Source organism: Desmodus rotundus, chromosome 7, assembly GCF_022682495.2.
Source record: "Desmodus rotundus isolate HL8 chromosome 7, HLdesRot8A.1, whole genome shotgun sequence".
NCBI classification, from domain to species: Eukaryota; Metazoa; Chordata; class Mammalia; order Chiroptera; family Phyllostomidae; genus Desmodus; species Desmodus rotundus.
This window is the reverse complement of record NC_071393.1, coordinates 101,560,039-101,578,507: the sequence shown is the minus strand read 5'-3', so window position 1 is coordinate 101,578,507 and position 18,469 is coordinate 101,560,039. Positions and strand designations below refer to the sequence as shown.

At 47.0% G+C, this 18,469-nt stretch overlaps 1 protein-coding gene across 4 annotated transcripts in view; it reads right to left on the bottom strand.

Annotated features, from left to right (window-relative positions):
• SAMD4A (sterile alpha motif domain containing 4A) overlaps positions 1-17,525 on the bottom strand; it is a 196,206-nt gene extending 178,681 nt beyond the window's left edge. For 2 of the 4 annotated variants that reach the window (XM_045201852.2, XM_045201856.2), the window contains exons 1-2: positions 17,251-17,525; positions 15,447-16,074 (exon numbers count right to left, since the gene is read on the bottom strand). In XM_045201852.2, the coding sequence (XP_045057787.2) occupies positions 15,447-15,642 (196 nt within the window). In that variant the 5' untranslated portion in view covers positions 15,643-16,074; positions 17,251-17,525. Of the gene's footprint in view, positions 1-15,446; positions 16,075-16,647; positions 16,768-17,250 lie in introns of those variants that run through there. The other 2 variants (XM_045201855.2, XM_045201854.2) reach the window with 2 other exon arrangements.
• Positions 17,526-18,469: the final 944 nt, after the last annotated feature.

Here is an 18,469-nt window from a genome sequence, read left to right as displayed (position 1 = left end):
AGTGTACAAAAAGTAACCTACTTATGTGCATAGGATCATTCATTGGCCCAAACTTTTGGGATAATATGGTTAACATACTTCCTGAAAAATTTTAAGGTTGTGTGACCTAGAAATTGCACTTGCAAGCATAGATTCCAAAGTAATAACCGCGCTTTAAAGGATGTTTATCACAGCTTTGTAACCCACTGGAAATACCCTACGTGACCAAGTGTAAACGTTTGGTTTAATAAATTATGGCACAGCCACACCATAAATGGGATACAGTCATTAAAAATGTTGCTGTAAAAGAACTAATGGTGCTGCATTGACATATGAATGGGATTAAATTTAAAAAGACAGTTGAAATGTATTTTTCACAAAACTTCATATAAACACATATGGTCCTATTTTTGTGTATTTGGGTAAAAAAATTATTTGTGTATTTATGTTAGGAAAGAAGACTCAATATATTCAGTTAAATGAGAAATAGGGTTATAGATTTGATTTATGTGATTTTCTCTGTTTTTCAATTTTTCTACAATAGAAATGTTGTAATTCTTCTTATAAAAATATTTTCTTTCAAAAAACTCTTAGCTAATTTGCTAGGACCTCATTTGCACAATCTGATAAATCTTTTCAGACACAGGAGAAAGTATGTTTAATAAAGTAGACTTCTCAAATAGCTTTTGTGTCAAATTCTATTTCATCCACTTAATGCTCCTAATTCTTTATATTATAATCTTATTGAGTGTAAACTTAGCTTGGAACATTTATTTTAATCAGACAACATGTTAACAATTGTGTTGCCAAGCAATTGGGTAAAGGGCAGTAACTAAAAGATCTTCTCTTTTAACTAATTAAATCACATTAGAAGTGAAATCATGATCCAAACATAATTACCAAGTTCATTCCACTTAACAAACTTTACTTTGAGTGCCTACTATGTGCTAAGCACTGTACTGATAATTAATTTGCCAAAATCCTCTTCAATGGTTTGGACCTGAGATAAAAGAAAACATTCAAGTCTAAAGAGTTAATCTGCACAGTTGCCCCTAGACCTAAAGCCCAGTAGAACAACAGATCCTCTGATAAAAATTCCTCTGCCACACAGAGATGACCCTGGATGTTTTATCCCTCAGCTGCTCTGTCTTATCCTTAAGCTCTTCAACTCATGTAGGGTGCAATAGACTCCACCCTAAACCCAAACCTCAACACTGAGATGCAATTCCAAAAATGAAGTCAGTCTAGCACGCCATCACAATTCCAATGGTAAAAATAACGCAATGCTTTATTTGCATCAATTTCAGGGAAAGCAGGCCAACCGAAGCCACCTGTTACTTGCACAGCAGCTCAACAACAAAACAGCATAAATGTTCATTCTTTATGAAATAGTTCAAAGGTCACTTTTAAAGGGAAGGTTATCGATGGGACAGCTGGCATAGACTAGCTGTATTTACAGACTCTACACCTGCATTTTAAAAGGCACTGGTACCTGAGACCATTGTAATGTACTATTACTATTTACATTGGTGGGGAAAACTAATGGAAACTATTACTAAGTGTATAATCCCTAAGAGCATTTTATTTGATAATTTCACTGTGAACCCCAAAATCATTTAAATTCTATAAAATACTATCTGACAGAACAGTGTGCACATCTTTTCAAAAGGTTCCCCGAATAATACCAGTGTTACAAATAACCTCTTTAACCTGCTGTCGCAACAGTGTAGATTTTCAACAGCTGTCAAAATAGATTCCAGTATCCATTTTACTCAAGTGTGTGAGAAGAAGATCTTAAAATTGTAAGGAGTGTCAGGACACGGTAACTTAGTATAAAATGCAACCCAGCTGACTCCACCAACTACAGAGAAATGGAGAAAGCTGCAATCAGCTCAAAGAGGAAAGATCAATCAAAGGAAGAAGGACATGGAGAAAATCATATCCAAGAGCAGGTAAGTAGGTCCCAGCTCCGAGCTCTGACAAAATGGGTTTCATCTAGTGGGAGCTACAGAACAGAATTCTGGAAAGCCACGTCATTCATCCCCAGCACAAAGGAATACTTCTGGGTGTTTGTTACTCAATCTGCTGGTACTAGGGGCACTTGCTGGCTCAGAGCCACGTTGCCTGATACAGAGAATACAAATACATAACCCCTAGCCCTGGCTGGGTGGCTCAGTTGGTTAGAGCATTGTCCCATACACCAAAAAGTTGTGGGTTTGATCCCCGGTCAGGGCATGTACCTACATTTCAGGTTCAATCCCCGGTCAAGGCATGTATGGGAGGCAACCAATCAATGTTTCTCTCTCACACTGATGTTTCTCTCTCTCTCCCTTCCTCTCTCTCTCTAAAATCAATAAACACGTCCTCAGATGAGGATTAAAAAAATACAGAATCCACAGTTAACTCTGATTGCTGATACACCACAAATAGTTCCTTTAGTATAAGTGATAGTAGTACGCCCCATTATTCATAGTGTATCTGCAGTTCAAAGTTACCTGCACATCCTGTATTTTATCTGGCAACCTACGTACAATGAAGCTGATCAAACACAGGCCCTTCCCTCCTGGAGCTAATGTTCCAGTGCAGGATATCAATGTAAAAAGGTAAACATTTTGAACTTTTTATTTTAAAAAATGTACTCTCATATATACATTTCACCAAGATTCGCCAATTATAATCTTTGTCACCTTACACGTAACCAATTGAGAATAAGTTGCAGACATCATGTCCCTTCACCCCAAAAACCTTGATTATGCATCTCTTAATAATAAGGATATTTTCTGCCCCTGGCCAGGTGGCTCAATCGGTTGGAGCATCGTCCCGTACATCAAAATGTTATGGGTGCGATTTCCAGTTGGCCCATTCCTAGGTTAAAGGTTTGATCCCCAGTTGGGGCACATACGGGAAGCAATCCACAGATGTTTCTGGCATTGATGTTTCTCTCACTCTCTCTCTCTCACCCCCCTCTCTCCCTCTCTCTTCCTTTCTTTCTCTCTCTCCCTTTCTCTCCCTTTCTCTCTCTTTCTCTATTTCCCTTCCTCTCCCTTCTCTCTCTCTAAAATCAGTTAAAAAGAACATATCCCCAGGTGAGGATTAAAATAATAATAATAATAATAATTTCTAATGTGACCAAGGTATAATTATAATATTAAGGAAATTTAAAATTGTTATATTATCCCCTATAATGGATATAGTCCACATTTAAATTTCACCAATTGTCCCAATACTGGCAATGTTCTTTCCCAATCCAGGAGCCAAGCCAGAACCCCAGGTTGCATTAAGTTGTCACCTCCGTAGTTCCCTTTGCTCTGGGACAGTTCCTCAGCTGACAAGGTCATTGCGATCCAGTGTGCCAAATGCCGCGCTGGTGGCCTGCAGAGGGGGTGTGGGAGCACCTCAGATGGTGAGGCACCTCCTTCTTTGTCTTCTACCCACGGACTGAGCATCAGCTGATGGACTCCACTCACCATTTTAGCCCTTGAGATATTCAGCACAGTACCCAAGCATTTCCTGTTTTAACTCTGGAGTTTTTCCCTCTCTCAATGAGAAGTGGGGAAAGTCTTAAAAGGAAACCAGCAGCAGAGACTCTGTCCTAATTATTCCTCTCTGAAATTCTGCGAACGGAACAGATATAGGCTTCAGCATTTCTGTGCAACCCGTCTGCAGCTTAGCATCAGAACCACACGCGAGGCTCAAATCCGACCTCCCAGCTCACACTTTCAGTATCATAAAACTGCGCTCCGACCGTCTGCGAGTGCGACAGCGACGTGGGAATTCTGCTAGCGCTGCTCACTCTGCCACGCAAAGAAAATGTGCGAATAGGAAGGGTTTGTTCAAAACAAGCAAGAACAATGACAAGAAACCATTCTCGCTTTCCCACTAACACTTGTTTAAAGAAAGGTGAAGGTGGAAATAATATTACAGAATAAAAAACCAAGCACAATTATTTCCTTTTTAAGCTGAGGTATGCAAAAATACTCAGAGGTTTCCCACTAAATGGTTTTAAGTGGATAATAACTTTTATGAAGTTACCTTTTTAATAATAAAACTTTAAAAACTTAATGATCACAAATTTGTAAAGAATCCAGACGTGCCGGCTGAGGTACAGAGCCCCTATAGTTTGCTTCCACTGACTCCATCAACAGTCTCACCAGAGCATCTGCAGGCAGGGTACCGCAGTCAAAACGCAGAGTTTTGTGTAACTTTCCCCAAAGAAATTCCTTAGCACTGACATCTGAGTCCTTCATACTCGAAGAAAGTGCGCTCAGTGATCTAATCAATTAAAAGGATGAAAGTGGACACAAAATGAACTTTGACAAATGACAGCCAGGCCAGCCTGTGGGGACTCTGGCCGGCACAGCTGCAAGTCCTGACTGACTCATCAGGCCCAGGCCTGTGGCCAGGCCCAGAGGGGCTGGCGTTCACCGAGAGAGCCACGTGCTTAGTTCAGCTCTTGCTAATAAGCAAAAGCTCTGCATCAGACCCCACCGTTATCTTTTCCTGGACCTTTTAAACTGCCACATCCCTAATTTTTTATCCCACTGCTTCAGTTGGCCATTCGAGAATCACGTCGCCCTGCATCTATATAACATGCTGCAGCTTACAAAGCACTCTGCGCACGCGTGTAACCCCACTTCATCCTGGCAATAGCTCTGTGACCTTCGCAGGGGTGACTCCCCTTCATAGCTGAGGAAATTGAGGCTGTGGGCATTTAAATAACTTTTACAAGGTGGCACACTTGTAGTGAGGAGTCCAGGACCCCAGCCCAGGTCTTCTGTATGGCAGCAAAGGTACGAGCACCTATTGCTCACATCTGGCCTTTGGCATGTGCCTCCTGGTAGCAGCACCAGGCTCATCATCTTGTCCTATTCTATTATTAAGTGGTTATGCACTTAGGCTTTTCTCACAACCAAGATGTAAACCCCTTGTGGATTAGGACTGTGAGTTCCATCCCTCTGTACTCATTCATCCATTCATTCAACAGAAACATACTGAGACCACCTACGTGTCAGGCACAAAAGCAGGTTCTGGAGGACAAAAGCGAGGAAGACACAGGCTAGTCTGGAAGGGGAACAATGACAATGCCTGGCACTGCGACTGTACCTGCAGGGTGCCCGTCGAGCCCCAAGGGGTCAGGACACTGTCAGGAGGAGTTGCAGTTGGTCCACCACACCACACACAAGAACACCCAGGAAGAAACCGCTTCGCCAGCCAGGGAGTGAAATCCCTCCCACAGGCGGTGGGGCAGTCAGGAACGACTCCCAGTTCTCCGCTGGGATTTAGGGTAACTCCAGAGTGGCTGAGTCAGAGCACGCATAAATCAAGAGGACATTACTGGAACTGTGATTAAAACATGCCAAAATAAAGTCAAACCTTCCTACACTAAACTGCAGTCTCAAAATAGGAGTAGTAATCATCTTCCAATAAAAACAAATCGGCGCTGCATTGTGAGTGACGAAACACACAAAAAGGAGGAGGGTGGTCTGGAAACCGCTTCAGGAAGCTCATCCCGATAAACACCGTCTTTGACATTCAGGAAAGGCAAGCGTTGCTCATGCCCAGCACACAGTCCTTCAATGTGGCGGCCGTGCTGGCCGAGTCAACCATGGGAAGGTTGTCAAGCCTAGGTCACCAGCCCTGCCCCTACTGGCAGGTACCCTAGCTGACCCCAGTCTTCTCAAATCTTCACCACAGGGGCTGGAATCGGCATGGTCTCTCCCAACTCCTTAATTTCATGCTGCTAGAAAATGAAATAAGAAGAATTCACTCTTGCACCAGCTGAAACATGTCTTCCTAAACCAATCTTTAGAAATTTCCTTCCATTTACAAACAATGGAAAAGCTTGTTTTCACTTACAGGTCTCAGGTTGGTACTTTGCCCAATTCTAGATCCTAAGGAGATCCTGACCCAGCTCATCAATTGCTAGTGTGTCAATGTCAAGGATGCCATGAGCTATTAGGTAACACATTGCTCATTATTTCCTCTCCGCAGTTTGCAGGGCCTGTTTCCTTCCCCAAGTCCTGCCTGTTCATGCAGAGGCAGCAGAAGCCCCCGTTCCCCAAGTCTCCCTCATAGGAAGGGAAATGTTGGAATCGATGCCTTCACTTAATTAAAAAAAAAATTGCCAGTGTGAAAAAGAAGCCAAGCCATATCAAGCTCCATAGGATTAAAATCTGATAAATAAGAAGCACATTAAAAAGGACAAGCTGAAAAGAACTCTTCCAAGATCAATTTATAAAATGTTAGAGTGAAACATATTAAACTACCATTAAATATCCTCAGGCACTTTTCTTTTAAATGCCAACATTTTATTTACCTAAGAACTGGAAGCAATCTGCAGTGTTCATTAGTGGTGAGGATTCAACACAGGCTTCCGGACCGGAAACACCTCGGTGAGCTAGGCACATTTTCAACCACTCTCAGCCTACATCTGCTCATCTGCAAAGTGGAGATGATAACTGCTTTGTGGAATTTATATAATTTAGAAACCAGTTATTAAGCATTTACTATGTTCAAGAGTCTGGGTAGTAATAAGCACATTATTTAATTATTGCAATGTACTGTATTTAATTTTCACAGCCATTAGTTCTGCTTCGTTGTGTCATTCGCCTGTTCAACAATTGGAGACAATGGGGGTGTGTGTGTGCAGGTATCAGCACCGCACCTGACACTGCTAAAGAGGAAGGAAGGAAAGGAGGGAGGGAGGGCAGGGGGAAGAAAGGGAGGAAGGAAGGAAAGAAAGAAGGAAAGAAGGAAGGGCAGCTACTACTATACAAAGAATATCTTACAGTTGCTTTTAGAACCAGATAGAGAGAACAAAAAGATTCAAGAGATGTAGACTGCAACTGTGAATTACCTTTGCTAGTAAATGACTGACACTCGGGGCTTATTGCTGTTGGCTGACCCAAAAGCAGCAATATGCGATCTAGTTCATTACATCTTTTCTTAAACGCGGTGGCACCGCTCATCATGGTCACTTAGCCCCACTTCAATTCCCACTTCACAAAAAGAACAGAAAATCACTCTAAAGTGTGTCTCTTAAACAAAAGCCGCAAACCTGTGGCCCAATCAGGCTGAGAAGTACAAGAGGAATACACTGGAAATAATCTGAAGAAGACTTTGAAGACCACCTTTACTCATTCACTCATACTGTCTCTTTTTCTTCTCTGCTCCTGAAGGTTTTGTTTTCTTATCTTTATTCCTGTTCCACAGGAGTCATAGAATCTTAAGGTGAGGAGGTACTTTGGGGGTCATCCAAGAGGTCTCAGCTTCATTTCTAAAGAAACTCACACTGAGCTCCTCCAGTGGACAGGGTGGAGTGGTTCTGCAGTGAGGCTGCGTGTTTCCACCGGCCAGTGGGATAATGACCGTCCTCACATAATCGCATAGGGTGGCTGGGATGAATAAATGAGATACTGCCTGCAGAGAATTCACTAAGGTGCCTGGCACAAAGCAAGCTTTCAACGAATAGGAGCCAGACCCATTTAGAAGTATTATTCTGTGCCTTGCACAGGGCTAAACGCTTGTCCTCCTCTGGTGAAACCCAAGCCACTGCCTCCAAAACAGCTTAAGCCACTGTCTGGGAGCCCTGATCATTAGAGATTTTCTTTACTTTGAGCTAAATGCATTGCACCTTCCACACACTGCCTTCTACACGGACACAGAATTGAACCCCTCCACTCGAAGCCAACCTTTCAGAGAACCAATTGCAGTTGTCGTGTTCTCCACTCATCTTTTTCTCCAGCCGAAATGGCCCCCTGGTTCTCAAGTGTACTGCCCTGCTCTTTCCTCTGGCCACTTCCTGACTTGTCCATCTTCCTCAGTGTGTGTGCCCAGACTGAAAGGACAGACTGGCCAGAGCTTGTACTGCATTGTTACTCGGAATGGAAACCCCATGCTGAACACAATAGTATTATATACTGTATCGCATATCTAATGTATTATTAAAGGCTTAGTGGCTTTGGGGACTACCACATTTTGACATTATTCCTACTAAGCTCGAAGTCTACTAAAAGCCAGAAGCCTTGTTCACGCACACTGCCAACGAGCCACGCCTCCCCTAAGTGTGGTGCAGGGGCTGCAGGGAGTGGTTTCATAGTCAGCTTGTCATATTCAAGTACTATCTGGGATCGGGATTCTTTCTGTCTGTGTCGTGAAGCCCTCAGCTACACCTTCTCAGCCCAGCTCACACTGCAGCCCTTGCTGTGGCCACCAGCTTCAGGGAGGTATAACCTGACGGCATTCTGCCTCAGTTGTCCCCACGTCTTCTGCCTGGGGGCTTCTCTGACACCACAGTGTAAGGCACCGTGGAAAGGCTCAGCTTCGCACACCTGGAAGAACAGGGATATGGCACCCCGGGACACCCTGGCCCAGGGTGACAGGGAAGCCTACGGATAAATGCCCACCTCGTCTGTCCCTTGATCCCTTCTGAGGTACAGACCCCCTTTCCTGTTCCCTGAGGTCAGTGCCCAAAATAAACTACCTGCGTGCCAGCCCTTGCCTCAAACTCTGCTTTCTTGGAGACACCAGGCTAAGTCACAGGTCTACACGTGAGCCCTGAGGCACAGCACCAAGGACCTTCCTTGAGACTGACAGTCCCCGAAGCCGGCCTGTCAATCACTGAAACTGCTCTAAGGCCATAGGACCAGACTTTCGTCCAGCCCTCCAGGTCTCCATTGGTTCATCAGGAAGGAATGCGCTTTGCCAAAGGCGGTGCTGAAACTTAGACAAGGGATGCCTATCAGAATTCCTGTGATCTGCCCACAGCACAGAACTTTCCCAGTAAGTGCTATCTCCCATTCCATTGCCCCAACAACAAAGAAATGACGTCAGTTCTCCATTACCCATTCTTCCCATTCTTCGGAAACCCGGGCCACTTCCTATTTCTTCATCCAAATACTAGCAAATCAAGTTTTAAATAATCTTCTAGGATCTTACACAGGATCAGTGTTAACTTCCCGATCCGTACTAGGTATAGAACCTACTTTTGCCCTCCTTTTTTTCTTTTTTCCCCCAAACAGAAACAATGTTATTTTGGGAGGCTTTAGATGACATCCCTATTCTTTTATGACTCTTCAGAAATTCAAAAGGGGTTCAGCATCGCCATTTTAGTCACACGTTTAAATCGCTATTTGGTGCATATACTCACACAGATAAGTGTGCACAAGGAAAGTCAACGTTCTATGTGTACCTATGTTGCACACACAAACACCTGAATTCCCCTGAAAGGTGTGAGGACAAGCCACCAGAAATTCCAATGATCGTGCTTTATGGGAGTGTGCTGGGGAAGTAGGAAGAGATCTCTCCCATCCCAGCTCTGGAATGAACATTCCTGCTCTTTCCAGCTCAACTTCACAGTCCATAGCATTGGGGGTGGGTGGGGGTGGGGGGAATCATTTCTGGAGCTTGATTTTCCATGGGATGCTGATCATTAGAAGGCCTGGAGATTCCAGCAGGGGCATGCCCAAAAGCTCGAGGAAATGCTGCAGCAGAAGCCAGCTCTGCCTTCCTCAAACCCAGACTCAGTCTCAGAGGGTAAAAAATAAAAATAAAATAAATAAAGTAATAAAATAAAAGGTTGCTACATAGAGTGGGAACAACCTCCGAGAACTAGCTTATGAGTCCCAAGGAGTGACATGCTCCTACAGAAAAGCAAGCTAGCTCTTCAGAACTCCAACCAAGCTGGCTCTTGGGGTGCAGCCTTCGCAATAAGACCCACGTCTGGACTAGCTAAATGAGAGAGAAAGCTTGACTCCAGTTCTGAGAGTGCTGCTTTCTTTGGGAGATTCTTGCCTCAGGCAGCTTCCTTGGAAGCCAAAAAAAAAAAAAGCTCAGAGGAGATGTCTAATTCTGCATCTTAATCTATGTGAATTGGATGAACTCAGTAAGACCTTGGAATGATTACAAAGGATAGAAAGAAAGGAACAGGCTAAAAACTAAAAGTAGTAATTTTTGAAAAATTTTTTTATGAGCACCACACCTTTCCTAGAAAATGAGTTATACAAGGTGAAGGCTCAAGGATGAAAATTTCCTAATTTCTCCAGGTCAAGGAGAAGCAATATTTTCTCTTCTCCAGTGTCGTCAATTCTTTTTAGGGTTATGCTTCTAGGGGATATTCTGGGGAGTTTTTAGTTATTTGTCAGCCCTTCCAACCCTCATTTCACCCTTGTTTGTTTGTTTAAATATAAACCAACCCATCTGACTGCTACGTTTGTCTGCCTTTTACTTGTTTTGATGGGACCAGTTTATACCACATACTCAGTTGCTGAAGCCCTTGAGTACCGAGGCTAAACCATCAAATCCAGTTATTTACAACAAAGAGTACAGATGTGTATGACCAACCCAAATAAAATTACTGCACCCTAAGTAAAAAGTGTTTCAGATACAAAAGCCCAATATATTTCATTCAATACCTACTTTCCACTTTCACCAACTGAAGGAAAAAAACGTTGACAGGAAATTTGGGAAAACTGGGTCAGCACTGCATTTTTAGGACCCAACGTGATAGAGAAAAACAGAGCTAAAATGTAGAAGGTGGAGCAAAGTAGGCTCATATCTTTCCAGGGTTCCAAGTCCTCTCCAATCTCTCCTTGATAATCTTTTAAACAAAAAGATTCCCTACCGTGTAAGCAAACATTTTTACATAAATTCTATATTAATTAGTGGTAAATGTAAACCTGGGGAATAGAATAGGTCATCATTTGATTATTAATAAGGAACTTTTGAACAATAACAAGGTTTGATTAGCTCCTTTTTACAGATGAGAACACAGGCTCAGAATTTGACTGACTGATTCAAAATACATACTCTAAGAATCTTCTAGGACACTTGCCCTCCTGTGGATATAAATAAATGGCCCCTGGGCAAATACCTTCTTTTCCTCTCCACCTCAATCCTTTCTTCCCCCCACCCCCCTTGCATCAATGCGGCAACAACACAGCTACCCTGAGCTGATGACGCCACCAGGTGGCCAGCATGGAATCTGAACCAAACTGTCTAACTTCTCCCGTCTCTGCCTCTCAGAGGATCACACATATACAGGAAAGCTCTTCCAAAAGTGTACACACACACACACACACCCCTTTCATCTTTTAACTCCTTTCCAAAAAGCCTTCTTGGGTTTTCTGCCATCTCTGCAGGGTCAAGTCCAAATACTTTAGCTGACAAAGTCCTATACACCCATAGCTTCTGTTTTAACTTCGGCCTTTTTAGAGCTCAACATTCTACACTCTTCTAGCCACTCTGAGCTCACTATTTCCCGCACACCACTGGGCCCTTTCAGAAAGTGATGTTTTTATAAATATGATCTTTTCTGTTTAGAAAACACCTTCCTGCCTACTCTCTACAATCTTTTTTACATATTGAACCAACTCCTATTCACCCTCCAAAGTTCAACTCAAACATATCTCTTCTTCAGTGAAGTCCTCCCTGACTCCGCCAGGCAATTAGCTTCTAGGTTCACAACGCATCCGGAACCCCTGCCCCACTCATATCTATGCCTGAGCACCCATGACACTGTGCTAGTCATTTACTCAACACAGTATCTGTGTACCAGACACTGAACTATACAGCAAGTTACCCTTGTACTCCCACTTCATAACACAGGGCCAGGAAAATCGTAGGTACTCAGAAAATGTGTGTAGATGAATAAGTGAAAGAAAGAACTACAAACAAGAGCTTATCCAGTATCATCGGGAAAATCACTGTTCTTCTGCTTTCCTTTTATGCCACTTGTGACTTTAAAAAGCAACTCAGGGTATGGCGTACCTACAATACGGAAACTAAAAACCATAAAAATCATAGAGCCAACATCTTCACCCTGCACCGAGAGTAAATTCACCCACAAGTCCTTTGTAATTGTCACAATTAGTTTTGTCTCCAGCACCACCATTTCAGTTAATGCTTTTTCCTGTATTTAATTGTAAGTAAAGCATATAACTTTTTGTCATTTATTTACTGCAAACATATGCAATTTCTCAAAAAATGTGCATTGTTCTGTGAGTTAATAAGTCACTGTGGATTCACTTGCAAATCTCTATCTATTATACCATTTCCACTGGAAAAATATATTTCAAGTTCAAGTAACAAAAGTCATAAATAAACAATGCCACACAACCTATTTTTCTTTGGGGAACTGCAGGTGTAAGCAGTGGGTTACATTTTTGCCACTTGTAGATACTGAATGAACTGTTGGCTCCAGAAACAATTATCTTCAAACTGAGGCTGTCTAGAAGTCTAATGTTAACCTGGCTTGGTGGCTGACGGGAACTTTCCCAAGGCTATGAGGCTTCTGAAAACACACCTCCACTTAAAGAGCAGATCATGACCTGTACCTACCCAGCAAATCTGGAGACACGCACGCACACAAATAACTCCACAGAAACTGAATCAACCATTTATTTTTGATCTCGGATCAAAAATCTGATCTCAGACCATTGATCTCAGACCATGACCCTCAGGCAAAGGATGAACCAGCGAAGCACTAGATTCTCAATATGCTAAATTTAAAAGAATGAAAAGTTAATATCAAAATACATCCCACAGATTTCAAATAAACAAGGTCTAATTGGAAGAGTCTCTCTATTTAAAGTCAGTTCTGAAGAAAACAGAGCCAAATTCAAACTATTACTAATTTTTTTATTATATAGAGATGAAGCCCCAACCCACTCAAAAAATTTTAAAAACTCTCAATACCAGAAGAAATATGCGTGCTTACTGAATTGATGATTACGCAATAAAATAAGTGGCATGTGATGATTTTGGTACAGGAAACCTCTGCCAGCCAGTGAATGAGTCATTATACGCAGCCTAGTTTTCTGAATGGGTAAGAGCTTACAGACTGGAACAGCTTGGGAGGTCAATTATCTTCAGTGTCAATATTTCCAAAGTTTATGGCCTATTTCCCTCTCTTCTCAAAGAGTGCATTTAAAAATGTATCCCTTGGGTGGTTCACTCTCATTAATGGTAAACATCAATTGCTGATTTATGTTATTTCAGGGTAATGCCTGCAGGGTCAGTGGAGGATTCCTACCTGAATTTTTGCCCTGAATTTTTCTGTCTCTTCCCTGTCTGTCAAGCTGTCAGGGATCATTTTTCACTCCTGGTTACAGCAGCCAATCACCCCGTTCTAAATGTGTTAATAACCATAATATGCAATGGATTATTGTTCAATTTTGTTGATGTAAAGATTGTTGTCTAAAATAAGAGTAGGGATGTTTCCAGAGAGGATCTGAAGTATTCTCCAGGACATTAAGCTATCTGTTCCGGTTGCTCAGTGGGCATTTCTGCCCCTTTCCTCGCCCTCAGTTACGTTCCAATGTCTGTAAGTGGGCTGTTCTTCAGACTCAGGTATGGATGACACGTCTTGATGCTCTTTGTGGCCCCCATGCTTCAGAAGTAAAGCAAACCATCACATGACTAAGGAATTTCCGTTCTGGCCACACAACAGAACAAATGCGAAGGATTCCGAGGAAACAAAGTGTCCAGATTGAAAGATTAATCCACAAACTGGAAAATGGTCCTTATCTTACATAATGGCATACGTCTACAGCATTCAGCAGCACGAACAGGCAGGTGTCTTACACAAGTAAGTACGGGAAGAAATTGGGGAGTGGATTATGAAATGACAAAACCAGTCACAGAAGTTCAACCTTTTCTTGGATTATTAAATTACAAGATTTTTAAAGTAAGCAACTTCTTTTTAGTACCATACGGTAATGCTTCACTTACTAAACTGCTGCTCTATTGGAAAAAGTCTTCTTTACTCAGCAGGAAAAAAATGTTGCTCTAATAATTGAGTAACCAAAAGATTAATTATCATCATTGTAAACCATCCCCACAAGCACTGAAGTCAAGCATTCAACATAAATGATGGTACTTCAGTCCGGTGCATTCCACAAAATGCAAAAGTTTATATAACCTTGTTTGTCAAACCTGAGAAAGCACAATCAAGCAGGTGAGCCAGGCTTCCCTGTCACAGTTAGGACGGAAATAAAGAGAGTGGACATCAGTTACCCTAGTTATGCTTCCACACTCTTATAAAGGAGGCTGGCCTTTTAGCTATTTATAAATATGGGGCTGAAGGGACCCTGCCACCAGGACCCTTGTGAGGAACAGGGTGCCCTGTTAGGGTCCAGCTAATCCCAGGGGGGGCTGTGGGATCTCCCTCAGTATGCACCCCCCCCCAATACTTGGCAGCACGAGCTTTTGTGGGTGCAGTCCTGTCTTGCTCAGGAAAAGGACTGTGAGGATTCCAAGCGGTCACTTCCAGCCTTTGATTCTATATATGGAAACATCCCATCCTGGTGTTTCCAGCATCATGAGCTCCACATCAGGGAGGAGGAGCCAGGAGGAGGCTGGCTCCCCACTTGCTGCCCTGACAACACACTCACTCTGTGTCTCCCAGGCCCCACTGCCCTAGACTGGCCCTTGTCATCAAATGGCAGCCCAGACCTCTGCTGCGTCTTACAGGCTAACAGCTCTAACACGGAACAGCTGGAAGAGGACCCTGCATTCTTTGCTCTGTGTAAACACTGGGGGCTCTGTTCACCCTCCTGCTGCTGCAGGAACGAAAGAATTTCCCCTATCCAAAATTACAACGAACAGACCTTCCCTCCACCCCCCATCCACGCTCCACCCCTCTGCATCCAGGGATATAATTCCAGTCCGTCACTGTCCATGCTACCAAATAGCAAACTGCTGGGCCTTTTGCACATATGCACTTTCTACACTAGTTGAGGTGTCTGTAAATACTAGCAGAGTAATAGGAAACAATCCTGTTATATTCAGTAAAGTTTCCTACAAAAGGCAGCAAGGACGTGCCTACTACTGTTGGTGAGACCCTTTCTACAAGACCCATATCGATACGAATACCGTCGTGATAGACGAGCGTATCCAAATCGTATAGGGACTGCAAGCATTTTAATACTCTGTGGCGTCACCTACATATTATTCAGAATACGGAGCTCTAACTGTAACCCCCGTGGGGGGAAATTACGAATAAAATTGGATTTTCATGTATTGCTCACACAGCCTAATCAAAGCTCGGCTTCTGAAGAGCAGCCCCAGGTTCCCTCATGTGTTGCTGAAACCCAGAGAGCCACGTTGCCCAAACGAAGAAGAAAAAAAGCCTAGAAAATCCAGACTCTACGTGACCTGACTTACTTATTCCCCAGGAAACTGCATGAGAGAAAAATCAATCATTCATGCTACCGTAGCTACCACACGGAATGGAGTTGACAGTGGGCAAAAAAAAAAAAAAAAAAAACCCAAAACCCAAAGGGGCCAGCGGAGGTAAGTGGGCGGCAGGGGCGGGGACGAAGAAGCGGTTGAGAGGCCAAGGGCCCCGGGGACAGCGCGGTCCAAGTGTCCCCGCGGAACCGCGGCCGGGGGCGGAGCCTGGGCCCCGAGGCCGCGAATGGGAGGGTGGGGGGAACAGACAGGCGCGACAGCCGCCGCCGCACACTTACCGGGGCTGTTGGCCTCGCCTTCGAGGACGTGCAGCTCCGCGCAGTCGGCCAGCGAGTGCTCCAGGCAGAGCTGGAGGAAGCGGGCCTGGGTCTGGCTCACGCGCTTGAGCAGCGACAACAGCGCAACAGTCTGTTCGCATTCGTTCCAGCCCTTAAACCAGCCGGCCAGCACTCCGACCTGGTCGCGAAACATCATGGTTAGGGGGCTGCCCTCGGTCTACACAGCCCCCTTGGAGCCGCAGCCCGGCCCGCCTGCCCCAAAGTTTGGCGGAGCCGCAGCCCCGCCGCCGCCGGAGACGCGTTCCGGTTCCAAGGTGGCTCGGGTGCCCGGGCGCTGCAGGTACCGCCTCGGCTCCTGCCTCTCGTCTGGTTTCAGTTACGTTCCGGTGGTTCTGGCTGATTTCCCTAGAGATGATGACAGACAGTAGCACGGAAATGTTTCTTTTAAAAAAAAAATAACGATTTAAAAAAAAAAATCCGCACAAGGCACACAAACTGAATGAAGAACGCTTTCTTTCCCCCTCCTTCTCACAGCTTCGGGATGGTAATTTTCGGCGTCCCGGGGTCTCTTTCCCGCTGGGCGGCAGCTTGGACCCTTTACACCCGCATTCCCGAGCGGCGGTCACCACTGAAAGGAGAGAAAGGGCTGCAGTGAGACCTCGGCCGGCGAGGGAGCGCGCCCGGGAAACGAGTGCATCAGAGGGGGCGGGGGGCGCCTCACGGGGTCTTGGTCCCCGAAATTCCGGTCGCCCCCTCCGCACCCGAATGCGGGAAACGAGCTTTTCCCGTTCTGGGAATGGCTAGAAGCCTCCTTCCCCAGTGCGGGAGGAGACCCCACGCTTCCTGTTGCTGCCTCTGGAAACGGCTGGTGCTCCCCACACACCCCACCCGGAGTGGCCTCGGGTGCTGTGTCTGAGAACGCCAGCGCCAGCAACAGATTTTCCTCGCGCAGAAAACTTGCAATGCGGCTGCGAGGGGCGCGGGGGTGTGGGTGGGGGCTAATGCAAAGCAGAGGCGGAGGCAGCAGCAGCAGCCCGAGTTCCTTCCTCCTCCTCCTCCTCCTCCTCCTGCCGGAGAAGCAGCCGAGCGGCTGCAGCTCCATCTACAGCAACAGCCAGCATCTCCACCACCAGGCGCCCCTCTGGATTTAGGCCGTGAGCAGCCAAGGCAGCAGCTCGAGACAAAAATAAACTCTCCCCACCCAAAGCTCGTCGCCCAGCGGGAGGAGGCGCAGCCGGAGCCCGGTTCCCCCGCGCCTCCCCGTTCCAGCCCACCCGCGAGGTCTCCGGGGCCTGCTTCGCCCTGAGCAATCAGATGTGTGCGTGCCTGTGCGTATATGTGTAAGTGTGTACGCGCGTGTGTGCTTTAGGCATCCTGCCCTCGCTGCCGCCTCCTACGGGCGGGTCTGTCCGGCCCAGCGCCTCGTCCGCGCGTCCCAGGCCAAAGGAAGGCGGCACAAGCCCGAGCGCACGCCGATCTCGCGGAGACCGCCGGGGCCACAGTACTACTTCCCCCAGCAGGCAGGGCGGCTCCGCCGGGACTGCGGCTCCACGCCGCTGGCACACGCCCCCCAAGGACCTCAAAGAAAGTTCGGCTTCAGAGCCTCCCCGAGTCCTATCCCTGTTCGGGTGGCCACCGCCAGCAAAGGAGGGAGCCCAGCGACTCAGCCCTGGATGGGGCGGCTCTCTCCCAGCATCCCGCTTCCTGGCTCCCAGAACTTCTCGAGTGGAGAGGGAAGCCCCATGGAAAGGGACCCAGAGGCCAGAGGGTCCCCTGCCGGGGGCGGAAGGAAAGGGGCGCTCACCTCGGCGAGGCTCATAGCGGCGGTTCGGGGCCCCACGCGGGTCCGGGCCTGCGGTGGTTGTCAGCGAGGCTGGGGGTGCCCTGAGCGCGGGCTTCGGGCCATGCCGTCGGGGCGGGCGGTGCTGAGAGAGCGCGGCGCTGAGTCCGAGCCGCTGTCGCTGCCTCCAGTGTCGGCTGGCGGAGGACTGAGCCGCTCAAGCCGGAGCTCCCCACATGCTACTGATTAACATACACCATTACATCATGGGCTTGGCAGGGAGCGCCCGAGCGGGGGGAGAGGAACCCGGGCGGCGGCGAACGGAGGGAGTGGGGGGAGGATCCCAGGACCGGCCTGCGGCAGGGGGTGGGGGGAGCGGATTCCTAAGTGGGGGCCAGAAAAGGGGAGGGGAGCGGAGTGGGAGGAGCCAGATGCGCAGAGGGGTCGGGTTGGAGGAACCGCAGGGCGGAGGGAAGAAGTTTGGGGAAGGGGAGGGGTCTGGGTGAATTCCTTCTTGCCGCTGCCTGTGGACTGTGGAGGGGCTGGGGCGCTCGAGTCCCCAGGGTGAGGGCAGGGGGGACGCCGAGGGCTCTTGAGCAGGGACGGTGCTGCCACCGGCTGCTCGTCCTTGGGAATGTGGTTTGCCTCTCGAGTGACCCCTCGGCCTGACTTGGGTCCCAGGGTGGCAGAGCGGCTGGTCCGGCAGGCAGCAGAGACCTGAGCCCACTGCCGCTGGGGGCGTGGACGGGTTTGGGAGGTCGCAGACCCGAAGGACGCAGGAGGCCGACAGGCAGTACGCAGAGCTGTACGTGCTTGGGCGCCAGGCTCCGTGGGGCTGTATTGGAGGAGCTCAAGGAAAGCCTGGTCCGATCACCCTCTGCCCCGGTCGGGCCTTGGATGCCCTTTGCTCCTACCAAGGGCCCCGTGCCCCTCTCCAGCTTCGCTCTTTCCTGGAAGGCCGCCTACTTCTGCGACTAGCCTGGGAGCTTTGCGCCTGGGGCGCAGGCTGCCGCTGCGGGCCTAGAGGGGAGACGAGCGTCGCCTTGGATGGCAGGGAGGCGGGCGCCGCCACCTGTCAGCATGTCTGAGTCGCCTTTACCTGGCTCTGGAGAGTGCGCGAGGCCAGGCCAGGGCTCCAGAGGTCCTGGTGGTGCGGAAGAGGATAGGCGAGCGTGGCGCTGGGGCCAAGCAACACGAGGTGGCTGGTCTCGAAAATACAGAATTGTTTTAAAATGTGCCAAAA